Source organism: Caloenas nicobarica, chromosome 4 (assembly GCF_036013445.1).
Source record: "Caloenas nicobarica isolate bCalNic1 chromosome 4, bCalNic1.hap1, whole genome shotgun sequence".
NCBI lineage: Eukaryota > Metazoa > Chordata > Aves > Columbiformes > Columbidae > Caloenas > Caloenas nicobarica.
This window is the reverse complement of record NC_088248.1, coordinates 69017340-69035867: the sequence shown is the minus strand read 5'-3', so window position 1 is coordinate 69035867 and position 18528 is coordinate 69017340. Positions and strand designations below refer to the sequence as shown.

At 38.0% G+C, this 18528-nt stretch overlaps 1 protein-coding gene across 3 annotated transcripts in view; it reads left to right on the top strand.

Annotated features, from left to right (window-relative positions):
* Positions 1-17370, top strand: part of DOK7 (docking protein 7) — a 64627-nt gene extending 47257 nt beyond the window's left edge. For 2 of the 3 annotated variants that reach the window (XM_065633858.1, XM_065633859.1), the window contains exons 8-12: positions 1944-1986; positions 9680-9745; positions 10810-10881; positions 13911-14063; positions 15659-17370. In XM_065633858.1, coding sequence (XP_065489930.1) covers positions 1944-1986; positions 9680-9745; positions 10810-10881; positions 13911-14063; positions 15659-15795 — 471 coding nt within the window. In that variant the 3' untranslated portion in view covers positions 15796-17370. The remainder of the gene's footprint in view (positions 1-1943; positions 1987-9679; positions 9746-10809; positions 10882-13910; positions 14064-15658) is intronic. The other variant, XM_065633860.1, reaches the window with a different exon arrangement.
* The last annotated feature ends 1158 nt before the right edge of the window (positions 17371-18528 follow it).

Sequence of the window (18528 nt, the reverse complement as noted above, 5' to 3'; positions counted from 1 at the left end):
TTTATATCCATAGACACAACCAAAGTCAGGGAAACTATTTTTTCATTTTCTGTATTAGTAAATCCCTAACAAGTTACTGGGCCAGGAAAAATGCCTTAATCGAGCCTGCTGTGAATAATAGTAACAAAAAAATCATAGAAGTTCTATTATAATGGAAAGATATCTTTAGCTAAATGTGCAGAATATTGTTCATAATGGACTCTAAAGTCCTCTGTCCTTGATCTGTGTATTCCCCAAATGAAAGCAGCAGCTTCTGTGGTGGCACACAGTAACTATAGAAACAAATAATATCCACTATGGTTAAGTTAATAAAATGCTCTTTTTTTCTGAAATGCTGTGTGGTGTTTTTTTCTTTTTCAGAAATGAAATATTTGCCATGCTTCTGGTTTCTACTTCTACTCTAAACAGTTGCTCAAATTCAGTGTCTTATGTATTAAAATATTCAGCTGGCATAAAAGCTCAAGTAAATATTGGAGCTGTAGATTCTATGTTTGCGATGGGATCAGACAGAAACATCCTGTATATCGTGTGTTATTTCACGGTTGAAAGTTGTTCTGTGCTGCAGATTTCAAAACTGTATTTTAAAAAAGCCTTATACCACCCCTACTCCAATTGTTCCAATTAAGCTCTTTTCATATATATTTTATTGGCTGACACAGAATCAGTGTATTATTGTCTAATATTTTTCTAGTTTGTTGCAAGGTCCATTAAAACCAAAAAGAAACCTTTCCACCTACTTTAACTGAAGTTGGATCTAGTTGATAACTCTGACAGTTTTTTGTGATAGTCAAATGTAATGAGTTTTATGTCTTAATGTGTTTGCCTTAAGGAAATGTTGTGCAGGAATTGAAAAAATGATCTATTTTTTTTTCTGTTGAGAAATTTTGGGAAGCCAATGCAGTGCCCGTATAGGGGAAAGATATATATATATATATAAAGTCCTAAGTGTGTCAGAAAAGCCACCAGTTTACAAGAAAGCATAGTAAATGCAGGGTCATCAGGGGTCACGAGTCTGTGAATTTAGGTGAAGAAAATTACTGTCAGGTGCTATATAAAATGGAATTTTGTTGCTTTGGAATTGGGCAGTGTTATTGCTCAGCTCTAATAGGTATAGGGTGTTTTCAGCTTCAAAGTCCAGAAGACACATTTATTTATCGAAAAGAATGGATCGTGATGATGCATTCTTGGTCTCACCAAGGTCAGAGAAATATAAGTGATCTCTTTGACAGTGCCAGAGTGTCCTCCAGATCAGTTTTGAGTGACATAGGTGGTATAGGTGGGGAGAAACCTGGCCTGCAAGCACGTTTTGGAAGACGCTTATTCTTAAGTGTCAACGGGCAGTGGTTCTCTGTGCCTGACTGGTCTGATGTGCCCCAGCTGCCCTTGTACCACCATGGTATGAGCCATGTGAAGCATCTGAGATGGCACGAAGCTTTCCTAGAAAGACCCTGATGTCACAGGTGGGGTTTGTAGGCAGTCTGAAGCCCATGTGAACTCTAGGATAAAATATGTTGGTTTTATGGAGCTGAGTCAGAAGCACACCAGGCTTTGGTCTGCTCACACCACCTACCATTTTAAGCAAATACAGACGTTGCCTTAATTTACAGATGTTAACCCTGTTACTCTAACTTGATATCATCTGCCTCTGAATATAAAATTTTCTTGCATTTTGCTGTTTAATTCCTGACTGATTCAATAGTGCTAAGTTCTACAGCTGTTGCAAAGCGCCCAAAGCCAAGTTAGTGAGACTGTGCTAAGGTCCGTGAAGGTTTTGCAACTTATGCATGTTTTGAACACCTTTAGGTTGTGTCTGTTCTGGATTTTAAAACCACGTGTTAAGCTTTGGTGATGGTGAAGTGATTTCTCTGACATTCTTCCTATATTTTATAAAGTTTCTATTTCTTGTGAAGATTTTTCATTCTAAAATTTTCTGTTTTCTTTAGGGAACAGCAGTATTACAGTCTGGAGTCTTACCAGCTCTACCAGGTAGGAGCTATTAAGTTTTTTGCTTTGTTAAAGAATAATGTTTAAGTCCCAAATTGTGATGAGAGAAACCGAAGATTTACAGAAGCAGAATTAAAGACTATATTGAGACGTATCCTGTTCATGGTTGGTTGTGCTGCTGTAATTCGCGAGTGACAATTATGAAATGCATTGTAATCTGTAGTATCTTTGGTTGCAAATATTAACATATTTATTTTTCCATTTTGTAATCTAAAGATGTTCAAACTTGTCAGTTTCCGGATAGAGAAACTCGCATATTTTGAAGAAAGTCAATAAAATGTTCTTTTTAGGCTATATTAATACCAAGGGGAAATTTGATTTACATGTTCAGTGTGCACACACAGTTTTCTAAATAACACAAAAACACAGGAATGTATTCTTACCAGAGGCAACATGAGGATGCTTCTCTCATGTCAGTGGAACTAATGATTGACCGACAAAATGAGTGCAGGTAGGAAGCTGGATATCTAGCCTGGAAAGATTATTTAGGCAAAGGTAACACTTTGCATTGTAAATCAGTAGAATGTGTTGGTGATCTGGAGTTGTCTGTCTAAAGTAGCCAAACAGATCTGGCACTTCTTGTATCATCATTTTACTTTAGAGGTAACATTTTGTAAGCGTTTGGGTTTGTGTGCTGTCTCCATCTTATTTGTTTGAGAAATACCTGCGAAGAAGTTGTTTAGAATCTTAAATGTCATTATATTCCGTAAACTGTTTACCTGATAATTCAGCAGATCCATTAAATTTCTCAGGTTGCCTGCTTGCAATAGACATAAACCAGCTCTTTGTGCTTGGGTTTCTTTATTTCTTTTAAAAATCTTAGTAAACGGGTAAAGAAGTATAGCTGATTGATACTTGTGTGAACAAGTCCAGTAAGATACCTGGGACAGGGAGGTGTCTCTGGAGAACGTCGTAAGTCAGTCTATTCCTTTGTCTGTCTTAGCAGGAGAAAATCCAGAAGCATTTAGCAGATCTCGTTCCTAGTTATTCCACTTGAGTCAGTCCACTCTTGATTTATAGAGGTCTAAGTAGAAGAACAAATTGGATCACTAACTCTAATTTTATCTTTCCTTCTGGCACTCAGGTTTCTAGTCCTCTAATCAACCCAAGGCAACTGGAGCACTTCTGATTAAAGTGTGTATAAATACAGGGGAACTTGGGTCTATAGCTGCGTGTGGTGGGCACAATATTATTTCTGCATTAATTTCAGTGGCAAATTAATTGTGGATGCAAAACAATATCTGACAAAAAACTTAATATCAGACTATTCATACAGATGAAGGAGTTAGCTGTTTTAATAAAACCTGTCATTAAGCAAATTGGAAATGCAGAAATACGGGACAGATTTTTAGATCGACAGAAAGGGAAGACGGAAGACTGAAGAAACTTGAGTGGGTTTTCATGTCTGGTACACTGGGAAAATATTACTTAAGAAAAGAACTGAACACTGGTTAGAATAAGTATAAAATGCTTTAGGCAGATGCAGCATCTAGAGCCAGTGGCTGAAGTTTTTGTCTGTCTTGGTGGGGTTTTCTCTCTCAGTCTCATTGTATAACTGTAGAACTTTATTCTTCAATACAATGCTATTTTTCAGAACACAAAAGAAACCAATGTTTTTTCTGTCTCATTGTACCATTATTATTATCCTCAGATATTTCATTCTGAACTATTGTCTTGCGTATATGTCAACATTCCAAATATAATTGAACCTGGTGTTGCAAAGCTTTCAAAACAGTGCTGTAGCCTTTAAATGTTTTGTTTCTACCTTGTTTAATTCAAGCCTTTAACTGAAGGTTCCTTGGTGCCGAGCAGTAATTCAAACTGTTCTGTTGGACTAAAGGAATAGCATTAGAACCTTTCTATGTTACTCCATTATGATTTTTTAAATCCATTGTTGACGATGACATAAGAGCACACTAATTTGAGGTGACTGCTTTCAAAACCTGTCTTGCACATGTACATGGCAAGATACCTCTGCTAGCATGAACAATTGTACAATGACCCAATACACAATTATAATGTTTCTAGTGTAGCATCTGCTTATTCATAAACACATTAATTTTTTTATCACAGAAAGGATTGTGTTGTATTTTCATTCAAATATGCTGTATGAATACAAACCCACCTCTTCCAGTGCTACAGGTGCCCCTATGTTCTGTACAGTATTTTTGCTCTTGAATGCCACAGTTCTATAGCAAGAAATGGAGTTAAAGAGCCAGGATCAATTTCTATAATAAAATATTTTTCGGTTTATTGGTAGCGAATGTGGGTGATGATATTATCTTTTTACTGCTAGTTCCATATGCTGAGCAATAGACTCAGCAACTCCAGAGAAATGTGTCTAATTCTAATGGCAAGCTGAAAAGTGTTCATAAGTGTGGCAACAATTCTAAATGGTATTACTAGGTGGAAAAAAACCAAGTTGGAGTAGATAATTTAATTCTGATTTAAATAATTTGGTTGCCTTTGTTATAAAAAAACTTCATAAAGCTTGATTAGAGAGACTGAATTAAACTGCTTGCATTTGTAGGAGTAAAGTGTTCCCATTGTTATCATAGCTTTGTACTGCAGATCAAGGTGAGGGATCCTTTGGAGTTGTGCGATGTGGGTATGCCTGCTCTTAGGTGTAGTAGACTACATTCATGGTTATAATGGACCTTGAAATACCGTGACAGAATAGAGGTTCAAAAATGTAATTCAGATTTCCTGATTTCTGAGACTCCTGGATTCTGGACGCACCTAGGTTCAGTACCTTTGGTCTAAGAAGTTCTCGTGGGACCTATATAGAATTTCTCATGAATACTTGAGAAATTTTGTAGCCTGATCTAGTGGATGCATTTTCAGAAGTCTGTATGTAGGTCCCTTTCCCAGGAGCTGCTTATGTGTTTTGAATTAAGAGACCACGAATGAGAAGCACATTCAGTGTTGAGAGATGGAATGAAAAGGTAGCACATTTTTCATAGAAGGGTGAGCTGAAGAGCTTGTCATTATCTCAGTTATCTTTCTGGTACTCTAATCAAAGTACTGTAGGAAAAACAGGGCTGAAGGTGTTGTCTCTAGCTCAAGCCTCTGCCCTGAGCTTAGGATGTACTTCTGTGTATATGTCTGACAGGTGTCTGTGTCTGTTTAGCATGTTCTGCAATAGAATCCTTTATCCACCTTAAATCATCTGAAGTCCCTTGCTTTTCTTACATTTAGAATGTATTTCCTAACAGTTATGGTGTGATTTAGGCCTATTACTTAAATCTCATGCTACTTGCTAGTTCGTTGCAGCAGCTTAGATAGGAACCTCCAACCCATACTTATGATGTCTTCATGCTCTCCTTCAAAATATTTGGATTTTCTCATTCGAGTAGAACTCCATCACACCTCTCTTGTTTTATGAATGATGTTTAAGCCATGAGGTTGTTTTACGTGCGTGTGTGAGAAATGCCACTATTTCTGTCCTTGGTTGCCACCCATTCCAAGTGAACGGAGCAGGCTGAATCCCAAGGCTCCTATTTAGAGAAGATACGCTGAGAGATGCAATGGGTTTGCAGAAGGGCTTGAGGGACCCTCTGCAATCCCTGGAGAAAGCATTTCACGCAGGCTTTATGCTCCGTATTTCAGAAACATTTGTCCATTCCGATTAGCTCAGGGAAGCTGATTGCCTGGGCGTTCCCAGGAGCCAGATCCAACTTTGAGCATTTCAACGCCAAAATTAAACATCTATAGTGGCAGGTCTGATCAAACTGTGCTTCTGTGCCGCAGGCTCTGGCACTACAAAATTCAATAGCTGACTGGGAAAATAAGTTAACAAATATCCTCCCATGAAAGCAGCGTACTTTAATATTGTTAAGTTTTGTGACTCTGAAGCTTCTTTTGCTTTTTTTTTTCCCCTCCCTTTTTTCCGATATATGCAGTTGCATGTTTTCTGTATTTCACAGGAGCAAATCCATCAGCATTGCAACAGACACTCTTGCTATCTGACAGCTTCTTTGCTTGTAATGCCAAACCTACACAATGCTTGATGGGAAATGTTCTGAGAGAATTAGTTAAAGAATAAACATAAAACAATGCTGTGGATTGGAATTAGCTGAAATGTCAGCTCAACGCTGATTATGAACATTGTATCTCTATTAAATTGTTTTTAGGTAGATAGGGAGTCAAGGTAGGGAGATTAAAAACAAATAATAAAATTAAGTATAAACAGGTGATGGGTGCTGAAAATGAACTCAGCTGTCTGACAGCTTAGGTTTTATGATGGAAAAATAGGCTTTCTTTCATGCGTTTTAAAAATTTTTAGTGAGAATCTATGCAGCCTGATATTTCTGTCTCAAGCTTAGGAGTAAGCTTTCAAGGAACTAATTGCGAGCAGTGAGAAAGAAGAATCTGGGCCATACTGTGTTCATTGTTGTTGCTTAGGTGGAAAATAATTTATAAGTCACAATTTTTTTTTCTCTTTTTAGGAAATGTGTTGTCAGCCCTTCTGATGTAGGGAGACAAAGTACACAATGATACTTTTATTGAGCCAATAAAGGACTGTGTGCTGGACAGTGTCCACCACAAATAAGTCATACCTGATAGGGCTAAACACTGTAATAAAAGAGCCTTCTTATAATGAGAAACTGATCAATAAAACACTGCCATAATACATGTGTTTTCTTGATATTGCTTTGTTTTGTAAGTGCACTCAAAATAATTCTGTAGGGGAAGAAAAATAGGAGCTCAGCTGATTAAAATACGTATTGCATTTTCAAGCTAAACCTTGGTCTTAGTGACTCTCAGAATTAATGGGGATCTGACAGGAGGAGGGGAAAAAAGTGATTATTTCAGCTTTTTTTCCCCCCCCTTCTTCTCCTGTTAAGGAAACACATTATGTGACCTTCATTCTTGGCCAAAATAGGTCCTGAGCTTCAAATGTGTCAAGATTTTTGGAGCAAATATATGTAAAGTATCTTTGAAGTTATATTTTTCAAAAAACAGACACTGAGTTTGTTGGTACATGGAAATGGTAATGATTCTAGCGTAACACTTTTACATTGTTAAGGATGAGATGCTGGGCTGGAATGGCCCTACAGCATGAGAGGATAAATAATAGCAAGAGATAGTTTGATCCTCTGTGATTCTTTTGGACACACTGAACAGCTATCTTTGTGGAGCAATATCTGAACAGTCACTATGCTCGAAGCCATTTCTAATTTTGAGTGATTTTTCTGCTTCCAAAGTTGACTGTTAGAGAGTCAGGAGGCATGTCTGAATATGGTGAAATCTGTAGACCAAGTAAGCATTTTTAAGCATCCTCTTCAGCTTTTATGTATTGCAGATAATGCCATTTGATTGGCAGAAAATATATGAAATCTCTTTGAAAATTGAAGAGTAACAAACTTACAGAAGTTTTATATGACAATCATACAGCACTAGGAAGCCTATTATTACATTTTCATGAAAAAACCTCCTGGTGTACTTGCAGTATTTCTCCTGTCAATCAGTATCTCCAGCCTTTGGATGCTCTATAAGCAAGATATCTCTCTTCAGAGGAGCTGGAAATGTTGCTTGGCTGAGTGGATCAAAGTACTTCACAATAAAGGTAGTTTTAATTCAACAAGAAGCAAGAATTTACGGTAGACCATAGTGTTTTCTTCTGTCCTGACTCCTTGTCAGGAAATTCAATAGCCCAGACTTTCAGAGTTTGTGACCTTCTCCATGAAGGCAAAGTGGACGCTGAGCAGTAAGAAGTGATTGCTTGGTAAATGCAGTGCAGTGTTGCATGTGTCAATTCACATGTAATGATAGGTGACAAGATTTGAAAATGTAAAGTGTCTGGGCTCAGTTTATAGCATGTATTTCAGTTTCCCTCTCATTTATTTTTTTCTTTCTTTCTTTATTTTTATGTCTCTTTCTTGTAGCACATGTGCTGTAAACTGTGCTTATTTTGGAAGACTTGGCACCAAAAAATGACGATGAAGTTAGAAAAATGTTTCAAATGGTGGTTGTCCTCATTGAGCTACATCAGACCTTTTGAGTCTAATCATATGTAGGAATGCAAAATATTCTGCAGCATATTTTCATTTTGTCATATTTTGAATATCTTCTTCCTCTTACACACTGAGGACAGTAGAACAGAAATAACTCTCTTGATGAGCCACTCAGTTTTAACAAAGACTTGAACAAGTCAGCCACACAGAACTGCATGGCAGGCGAAACTGGAAAAATTGTTCCTAACAATCCCTTGTAAGACAAAAAGAGCGAGGGAAGGGAGTGTCCATCTCCTGCTGGATGGTTTCCATGTTCAGAAATTCATCTTGCTACCTCGAGTTTTCCATTCCCGCAGATAATATCCTAGGATTCATAAATAAGAAAGAAACCAGTTTGCATGGTAGATGTAAAGAAGAAGGAAGAACATAGATAGGTTGATCTCTGTTGACACGTGTTTATATGACACAGTTCAGAGCTTAAAAAAAAAAATCCATGAGAGACTTGACAATGTAAATATTTGTTAGGTGTGAGATTTGAAAATGAGGAAAATGCAACAGGTGAAATCCTGAAGCATTAACATAATTCTTTTAAACCAGTTCCAAGTGGGAAAACTTCAACTTGACTATGAGTAGATTGGAATATCTTATTGTTTTATGTCTCCTTTCCTGACCTGTGTACTTTTCACAAATCCTAAAAATGTTTCTTAAAAATCCCTGTTTCCTGTGGAATGATTTCTACTGAATTACAGTAAGTTTTTGAGGGAGAAAAATACCCCACACCAATTTTGTAATGAAGGTGCAATTAGTATAATGGTACAATCTTCGAATTAAGGTAATATGTTAAACAGCACCAGCACCACTACTGACCCCTGAGGAATGCCACTCATCATTGGTCTCCACCTGGACATAGAGCTGTTGACTGCAACTCTTTGAGTGTGACCATCCGGCCAGTTCCTTATCTGCCGAGTGGTCCGTTCTGCAGTTTTCTGAATTGCTAACTCTTGTTTCCTCAAACTTCCATTGTCTAATACTGTACCTGGGACAGCATCCTACTGATCTGCATAGGGCTGGGGAAAGAAGACTTGACTGTGCCATCTGACGTGTCCTCAGTAGAGCTTTCCTGGCCGTAACACTTGTAACAGTATTTCACAAGAACTAGCTATGACCTGGATTGCAACCCTATGGAAGCCTACCCTTTACCCTGCCCCTGTTTATGTAGGCACGTCTAAAACCGGACAGTGGACTACTGAAGTGTGATACAGTTCTTCCCATTAACTCAATAATCCAATCTGATGAGATTTTAATGAATACTTCAAACTTTGTGGCTGCCAAAGCTATGTTATGGATTGGAAAGGCAGCTACCCACTCATTGCCAGTGTTCATTGCCATTTTACTCCTCAGTTCAAGACAACTATCTCTGTGAGTAAGGTAGTACTCACCACAAACAAGGAGGCCAGTATCCTGAAGTTTTGTAGAAGGCATTCTTTCTTTCTAAAGATAGAAAACAACAAAATTAGATTATAATGCTTCAATATCAGGATAAAGAATTTAGGAAAAAAAACCAGGTACATTGCTTAAATGAAGAACAAGATTTGTAATTCTTATTGAATTTTTTCTTGATGTCTCAGAAGCATCTACTAAAATGCTGATGCACAGTGTGTATCTAATAATAGCAACAGGTATTTAGATTTAATGTGAATATCTCTCTTTGAAAACAGGTGGTGCTTCTGTCATGGCAGCTTCTGGGTCTTTGAAAGTACACAGAGGGCACAGTCTCCAAGCTGGTAGGTATAAGCAGTAATGAGGTATGTGTGTGCATGTGAATTTAAATTAATTTAAACTTAAATTATTTTGAACTTCAGAAAATGTTAAAGGTAATGCATGGCTTGATTCCCTATTGTAAGGCTTACATATTTCTTTGGGTTTTTTGCTTTGCAGGGTTTTTCTTAAAAAGACTTTGACAGATGGGATAAGTTTAGAAGAGGCAGTGACATATAAGTGTCAGAGCATAGGCAGAAATCTTATTCACAGCAGTAAAATGCTGCCAGCACTTTAACAAAGGGCACCCACCAGAAAAACCCACCTCAGTCCATAAGAAATCCTGTACCCTAGCAATGATATGGCGTGAAAAATAAAACCCAAACCACCACATTTAAAGGTACTTCTGCAGTATAATGGAGAAAGAAAAAACATCGGCAGATAAAATTATGAGGTTTTGTCATTCAAAATTAATCCAAATATGTTCATTCTATGGACATAGCATTTTTCCTTGCCTTGTTTTAACTGGGGTGGAGTCTGAGATCATGAGGGAACCTGGGCATCTTTTTTCGGCTTAGTCCTCTGGAAGGACTGATGATGATGTGCAACCTGGCTTCTTGCAAAGATCATGATTTGCACTTGGAAAGCAAAGTTGTCTTTGGAAGGGCTAGTTCAAGCGTTCTCTGCAGAGATTTGTCAGAAATCAAGAAGTTAGCCATCATGCTGGAGGTGGAATTTTAACAAGAGTCTTCCAGATGCTCCCAAGATCACCCACGCACTTCTCCCTGATTCATACATTCAAGGCGGCTTTGCTCCAACATCAATATATAGCAAAATACACTGTTGACTTCAGTGGCCTTCAGTGTGAATACTTGCAAAAATGTCCTAACGTTTATTTCCTTGCTGTTGCACGCATTAGATAAAGCTGGCATTAACACCACAGAAAAGTCAGCACTCTATACTTTCTGAGATTTTTCAGTGTGATTATTCAGATTAGAAGGTCACAAGTCAGAACCAGAAAATTATATGATTTTCTTTCATTGTGCAAATTCCTAACTCCAAAGCTGTTGATGGTGCTCCTGTATTCTAGGTCCTAAAAGTGGTTATGAGATGCTGACACTTTCTGCAGAATCTGGAACTCCTACCAACCCTGAGGAACCTGGTGAGTACAAGTCATTGCAGGCGGCTGCATCAGAGGACACTAACATCTGCTATTTCTTTTTCTTTTTATTTTTTTTTGTTGCTGTTGTGGTGATCTCTTCTAAACATTTATTTTTGAGGCATTTTTTCCATTTGAACGTGTCAGCTTTACATGAATGCTCACACACTCATCTCAGGGCTGTGTTTATGGTGTTGATTTTCTTTCTGCATTATTTATCACACATTTCTGAGAATGGTGCCTACATAGGGTAAAAAAATATGAATAGCTAGCACTTGCTGAAAGGAAGGCTGAAACACCAGTTTCAAATATCATTCTCTTCTTACCTCCCCAGTCATACTGTCTTTCCCTTTCTTCGTATTCTTATTTCAATACCACTGCACTTTCTCTTTTACTCTTCTCCTGTTATTTGCTTAACTATATTTTTTCTTCCTACCTTTCCTCCCTTTCTCCTCAAGCAGTCATGATATTCTGCCAATTCTTTCAGATGTCTCTGAGTTGTAACTGTGTATTTTGGTCTGTTTTTCTCCCAAATTCTTCCTCTGTAATGATCTCAGATACTGATCCTCTGACCCCACTTATAAGCATATTCTCCCTCTGCCCACCCAGAACGGACGGCTGAAAGCTCTGCCTTTGTCGATGGCTCTCTGTATGTGCCTTGTTTTCTTGGGAGGAGCTTTTGACTGTCTTGTGCTTTTCAAATAAACCTTTCTCTTCAAACAGACATAAGCCAGTTTTTATTGTGTAATGAGGTGGGGTTTTTTTTATTTGAAGGAAAAATGAAAAGCCAAGTATTTCTATGTTTACAAAGAAAGCAGTTTCTATTAAGAAAACACAGACTAAACAACAAAAGACTACTTTTCCTTCCACTCTAGTTTGCCCAACTTTGTTCTTTGTTTTTTTCCTTTGAGAAGAACATTTGTTGACAGGGATTACTTTGTTCTGTGTGTTCCTTTTGCTTTTCTTGCACAAAGCCCTACCAACTAATATATTTTTCTCCATGTGTGTTTTTTTAGTTCTCAGGAAAGTCACTTGCCTTGTCTGCATCAGGTATGACATTCAGCTTCCTGAAATCTTTCAACTATGTAGGTCTGTAGAGAAATTTGCTAGTTTTCATGCTAGCTAGCTTTGAGGAGACTTCGCTTGAACAGTGTATAGAAAGACTTCAAAAATTATCTTTTCCTTCATGACTATTCATGACTCCGTATTAGTCTTTAAGACTGTAATTTACTTACAACTTTAACTATTTGGGATGCAGGTTTTCAATGCTATGGTTCTGCTGAATCCCTGTTAGCACGGACAGGCCAAATTTCTTTGAAATACTTTAAACAGAACAATCGAGGATGGTTTCCGAGAATGACGTTTGATGAAGATATAGAAATTTCATTTTGTTCCTGACACCTGGCTTTGGAACAACAACTTGAAGTCCGATGGTCAGAAAGATGTTCAGTTATGCCATGGATGTTCCTGTATTTTCTTTATGAAAATCTGGCAGAAAATTGGCCGACTTTTCTGGCTTTTAAAATTTTGGATTGTCTAGCAGACTCCTTTGATTTAAATAGCTTAATCCTGGAGACATTCCATTATCCTGGAACCTGCTGTACCCTCTGACAACTCTTACCGTTGCCTGACTTTGTATGAGCTATCTCTGCTATTCATAACACAGCACAAGAAGAAGAAAAAGTTCCCCTTAATGGTTATTCACCGGTGCTGTTAGTTGGATATAAGAAGTAATTCTTTCCTGGCCTCTAAAACGTTTTGATCACCTACTGCCTTTCCATTCACATCTCAACAGTGTCTGAATGGGCAGAAAAGCAGTGATTTGGACAAAGTTTTGATAGGAGTTTCATGCGGGGACAAGGAAAGGGTTAATGGGAGAACTTCAGGAATGGGAGAACCTGGAAGAGATTCTTCCTCTGCACTCCTCTGTGCCAAATTGACTTAACAGCAGAAAGTGTTTAAGGGAAAGAACTTCAACTGGACTGGACAGGCAGGTGATTGCTAACCTGCTGAGCAGGACAATGAGAATGTGACTCAAAGCCTTGTCCAAGCACAGGGGGAATACAGGTTTGTATTTGGGTCTCCTGTAGCCCAGGTAATCCTGGTAAGTCTCTTGGTATTCATGGATCAAAAATCTAGATTTAGGTGTCTGATTTCAGGAATGAATTGAAGGCTGAAATGCCTGTTTGGCCAGTGAATGGAACATTCAGCTTCCACATTCTCTCTTAGTTTCACTTCTGATAAAGTTAGAATAATTGAAAGTCAGGCTAGAAGAACTCTTGAGAATTCTTCCAGTAGACAAAAAAGTTGTCTTTAAGTCAGAATCACTTTATAGAGAACTGTTTCCTGGTAGGTGTTATACCATCTCTTTTTTAGAAATTTCTAGATGCAGAAATTCTTCAGACTCTGTGGGATTTCCTCTAGTATTCTTGTGATCTTCACTATTAGAAAGGTTTTCCTACTGTCTAATTTGCTACTTTTTTCCTACAATTGACGTCTTTTATTACTTGGTCTGTCCCCACTTGGCATTGTTCCTATCTTTTTCAACTCATTACATGGAAGCCTTCTCCTTGGTTTAAACAGTTCTTCAGTCCCTGTTGTGAGGATGTAATTCTTGAACTTTATTCTTACAGATGATATAAGAGTTCACATCTTCCCAGAACAGATTGCTTCATATGGAGCTTTACTAACCTGCGTTAGAGCTGAAAGCCTTGTGAGGGAGTGTTGCACATGTTGCTTCTGTTTGATAACTCCTGCACAGTGTTCACTTTCTGTCACAACAAAGTGAGCTCTCTCGATGTGGTCTGTGGTCTACCACACAGATCCTGACTTGACCAGACTCTGAGAGTCTTTTCTGTAGAAGCCTTAGTCTTCACATGTCCCATCTACTATCGAGGAATGTACTGTTTGGCAAGCTGAGTTGTTGCTGCTGAATGTTTGCTTTGAGAACATTTGATGGAACATCACGTTTTTATGAAATGCATCATTGGTCACTGCCAGCAGTGTCTCTAATAATGTGTTACTTATTTTAGAAGGAGCAGTAGGTTATTCAGGTGATGTTCCTGCATCAGATCGACCCCACAGTGAGACAGCCACCTATGTGAATATTCCTGTTAGCCCTACTTCCAAAAAACAACTTCATTACATGGAACTGGAACTTCAAGAAGCTAGCACAAGCATAAGAGGTAAGGAAGTCTACAATACCATTGGAACAGCAAAAGAAGCAGTAATGCGGACTGTAGTGGGAATCTCAATTTCTCGTCTACCCATAGGCTCTTGCTAACAGAGGAGTTGAACCCTGGTACATTTGTGAGGCAGTTCTTGGAACTGCCAACTCTTTTGGAAAAGATTTTTGAGTAATGAGGTTCTATAAGATGTTGCATCCCTCTGACAGGTGCATTGTATATACAGTCCTTCTAAAGCGAACATTTCTGTGTCTGTGGAGTCTGACAGAGGGACTTGATTTGTGTTCTCAAGTTTTCATCACACATATTAGGACTACACTTACTTAATTGGTCTTGGTTGGCTTCAGAAACAGGTCTGTGGGTGTAGGTGTACAGGGCTTGCTCCTGAAGACACTGACTCTGGAGTCATGCAGCAAATGCATAAGAATAGAACACAGTGTTCTTCTATCTGCTGTCCATGAGGATGCGTGAAAGTGCTACAGAGAGGAAGGCAGTCCAATTATTTGATTTTTGATTTTTTTAAAAAATTCTTTTGTCTGGATCTAGGTATTTTATTTCTAATTCTTAATGGGCAATTAACACATAAACATGCATCACAGCTATCATGTATTGTCATTTGGAGATGCATTCTTCCTTACAGAAAGCCTCTAATCAGGATCTGGAATTTAACTGCTCACACTTGATATTAATGGGTTTTCCATGTATAGTTTTCAGCTACTGAGATTTTAATTTGTATACTTTTAGTTTCAGCAAGTTTTATTAACTTTGAAATGCTAGTGTTTTCCCCCTTGGTTTTTATATGGCTCTAGTTAAATAATTCTAAGGTTCTCCCAGACTTTAATGCAGTTCTCCATACAACATCCTGTTGAGATATAAAAGTGGTGGTTTTTCTTCTTTTTAAAGACAGTGAACCAACGCATTAAGACATAGTTTCTTAAAAGTCAACTACCCTCCCATGCTCAACTTGAATAACTGAAGGTGCCTCTAATGTCCATAAATCTTTTGTTCTGTCATACTAAAGTTTATCCAGCCTCCAGAGTTGTACCTTTGCCTAGACAAACCTGTTCTGCTCCCGAACAGACTGAGCAGCTTTAATCTCCCTTATTGCTAATTATTGGGTTAAATTGTCGTTCTGTCTAAGGCTGAAGGTGGTTGATCTGGTAAACCTTCAGAGCACCTATTCCAGACAAAGAAGAATCCCTGCCAATTGCCCTACCAATAGTATAGGGCATTTACTTACTAGTAGCTTGCTGATGAAACCTCCCAGAAACGGGAGAGCTGAATTCAATTTTGTCTTCTACCGGGAGGAGTAGGGGTGGAGATTCAAACCTGGGCAGAAATACATGTGATTCATTTGCTTATTTGAAGAAAAACAGACAAAATATGCAGGTAACAAAGCTTTTGAGGGTTTTTTTTTAATTTTTATTTTCTTTTCAGTTGTGGTTATCATCTTACTCGCTTTATAGAGCTTGCTTTAAGACTAGACCAAGGTCATCTAGGAAATCTATAGAAGAAGTGTCTCAATAGCTTAACCCTGGGTCACTTTTACCCAGGAATATGACAGAGGTGTAGCCTTTTACATGGTTTCGTTTCAGGGAGTGGATCGTCCCGATATGCACAGATTGACATTGCAGCCACCGAGACAGCCCACAAAGTGGGGACGCAGCACGCCCAGTGCCGGGAGGAACGCCTGCAGGAGCTCGAGCAGAAGAAGAAAGGGGCTCAGCAGTGACCTGTTTAGGAAAGAACTTTTTGTTCACCGTAAACTGGTACTAATTCATCTTCCAAAAGATTTGCATTTATTTTAAAAATACTCATGCAAGAAGCTGCCATTGCTTATTGCATCTATACCAGATTCATTCCAATATCTTGCTGGTTTTTTTCCATATGCAATGACAGATGTAAGTTACCTTTTTCCATAATTCTAAAATCCTGGAGAAACTGGAACTAATTCCAGTGTTTATTAAATGGTGGCATTTTCTTTAAAAATAAAGAACTTGAATGTGTGCAGATAAGGGAATGCGAGTGTGTGTTGTAAGAGTACAAGTTTGCATTTGTGCGTATGTATGTAAGCACACATTACTGATAAAATATATGTATATATCTGAGTGTATAAAATATGTAAAACCTCTATTAATATATTAACGGACTCTTAAAAAAGCAAGAAAATTCATGCCTGATTTTTTTGCAGGCACAATTTTGTTCAATTTATATGCTTATTTATTCACATGCTTAACTTTACCTATGGGTAATTCAGTTTTATAACTCACCGAGAGTTCTTTATCTTTGGCTAAAGTTGCTCAGATTTAAAGCTGCAGTGTCAGGGATGCATATGCATATGCATACAGACAAGAGCACACACAAACAAATTATTTTATTTAATTATGTCTATAAACCAAAGTAATGTGAAGGGACATTTTGGGTGCTTCTGTTCTTAGAAACCCTGTGTCAAACCATAGGCTTTGATTTTGTAGTTGCAGAGTACCTGTAATTCTTAGCAATTTTCCTGGAGTTGAACACATGTGTCACTTTGCACATCAGGTCTCAGGTTTCTCATACAGAATATCTTAAAATCAAGGTACTCAAAAGAAACATTCAGTTTTGAAAATTGAGTCCTTTATTCACATCTCAAAAACTATTCCCAGTGTAGACCATCATCAAAAGCAGATCATCTACCTTGAATGTAAATATTTCATTGAATAATTCCTAAATAGCATAAAATCAGTTCTGTGTAAAAGGATGATGTTTTCAGAGATGCTACAGAATTGAGGCACAACAGAGGTTCTATTGTAATATAGGTTTATCCAAAAAGTCTTCGACTTCTTGCTTTTGTACAGCGAGATTGTACAATTTAAAACTTGTCATAGTTTGTGTTGCATTGTCTGTGTAATTCTTGCGTTCCGTGTATTTGTCCCAATACAAAATGTTATTTAAATAAAATGTTACTGCAGTAACAAAGCAGTGTACTTATGAAGAAAACAATATTTTAGCCTGCAATAACACATCAGCTTTGGCTCCCAGAAGTTATCAGGAGTGAAATCTTGGGTATTATGATTTTTGACTGTGTCCTCTTAAGACAAAATATCGCAGCCCAGTTCTGTTTTTCAGGTTTGCATTATAATTCATATAGTTTTGTGCCAGTGAGGGGGTTTCACTAAGTGACTCAGAAGGAGAGGTGGGTGTTTGTTTTTGAGGCAGAATTTTACCGATAAATTTATTTGAATGTAGCCTCAGCAATAATGTAAAATATCAGAAATCTCTCAAATAAATAAAAATGTGTCTGAGAGTTGACAATTGGCATTGTCATCTGTCCTGTGCTAAGATGTACTTCTCTGTTTATCAGCCTACCGTATTTCTGAAGGGAAAAGAAAAATACTCGTTATGAGATTCTCAGTTTAAACAATTTTTTATTATTCTTATTTGACAAATAGACAGTGATGATCTGCTTTGTAAACACATCCTCAGTATAACTGGAATAGCCTGGACTTACAGTTCCTGGGACCAGGCTTATCTAACTGAACTGATCCTTATTGCCTGACAGCCCTTGCCATTAAGAAACTAGTTTTCTCATTTGAACAACAGGAGCTCACAGGAAGCCTTTTTCCAAAATAAATAAAATAATGTGGCTTCGATTTCCAGTGATGACCTTGGGAAAACAGAAGTCAAACCATAATCCTATGAGCAGGTCTGTGCCCACTGTGTAGCTGCCATGGGTTGACTCTAGTACCACTGTTAACGTACGATAGTTAGGGGTTTATTCATATGCCTTTCATGAAACTTGTGCATAAGTGATCTAGAATACGGTTTGTGACGACTCCAGATTCAGAGCTCTTTGCAAAAAAACCCAAAAGATCTCCCACATTTTTGGAGATAAATGTGATTCATAACATCTGCTGGTACAAAAGAAGACTTTGATCATTTTCGATTTAGCTTTCTCCTATAGTCAGATCTCCTCCTGCCCTGACCAGGAGTATGAAGAATTAATTATCAGAAGAACAAAACCATGTGATGTGGCTGATACTTCTGTAAGATGTTCTTGGGGCACTTTAACATGGCAGAAGCGCTCTCAGTGATGAGAAAACACGCTGTCAGCAAGCGCGGTGTTTGGGCATAACCATTAGTTTGTTGTGTACTACTTTCCGTCCGATATGCTACTCAGTAGGTTACTGCCACACGTAACTACTACATCTGTGTGTTTTATGGTGCCGTTCATAAGCTGTTATGGAACATTTTTATATGCAAGTATTTGGGTGATGGAATTTCTCCAAGTTAAGAAGTGCTGCAGGATGCAGGGCTGGAGATTGGAGGCATTTAATTGCCCAGCAATGCAAATAGCTGTCTGGGTTTGAATAGCACGCTGGCAACTAGTCATGGAAAATGTCAGTAGGTGTCTTTAGGCATCTAAATGCGTGTGAAAATCAGCCCCAAGAGCTGTTTTTAGCAAATAGCTTGGAAAAATTCCTCA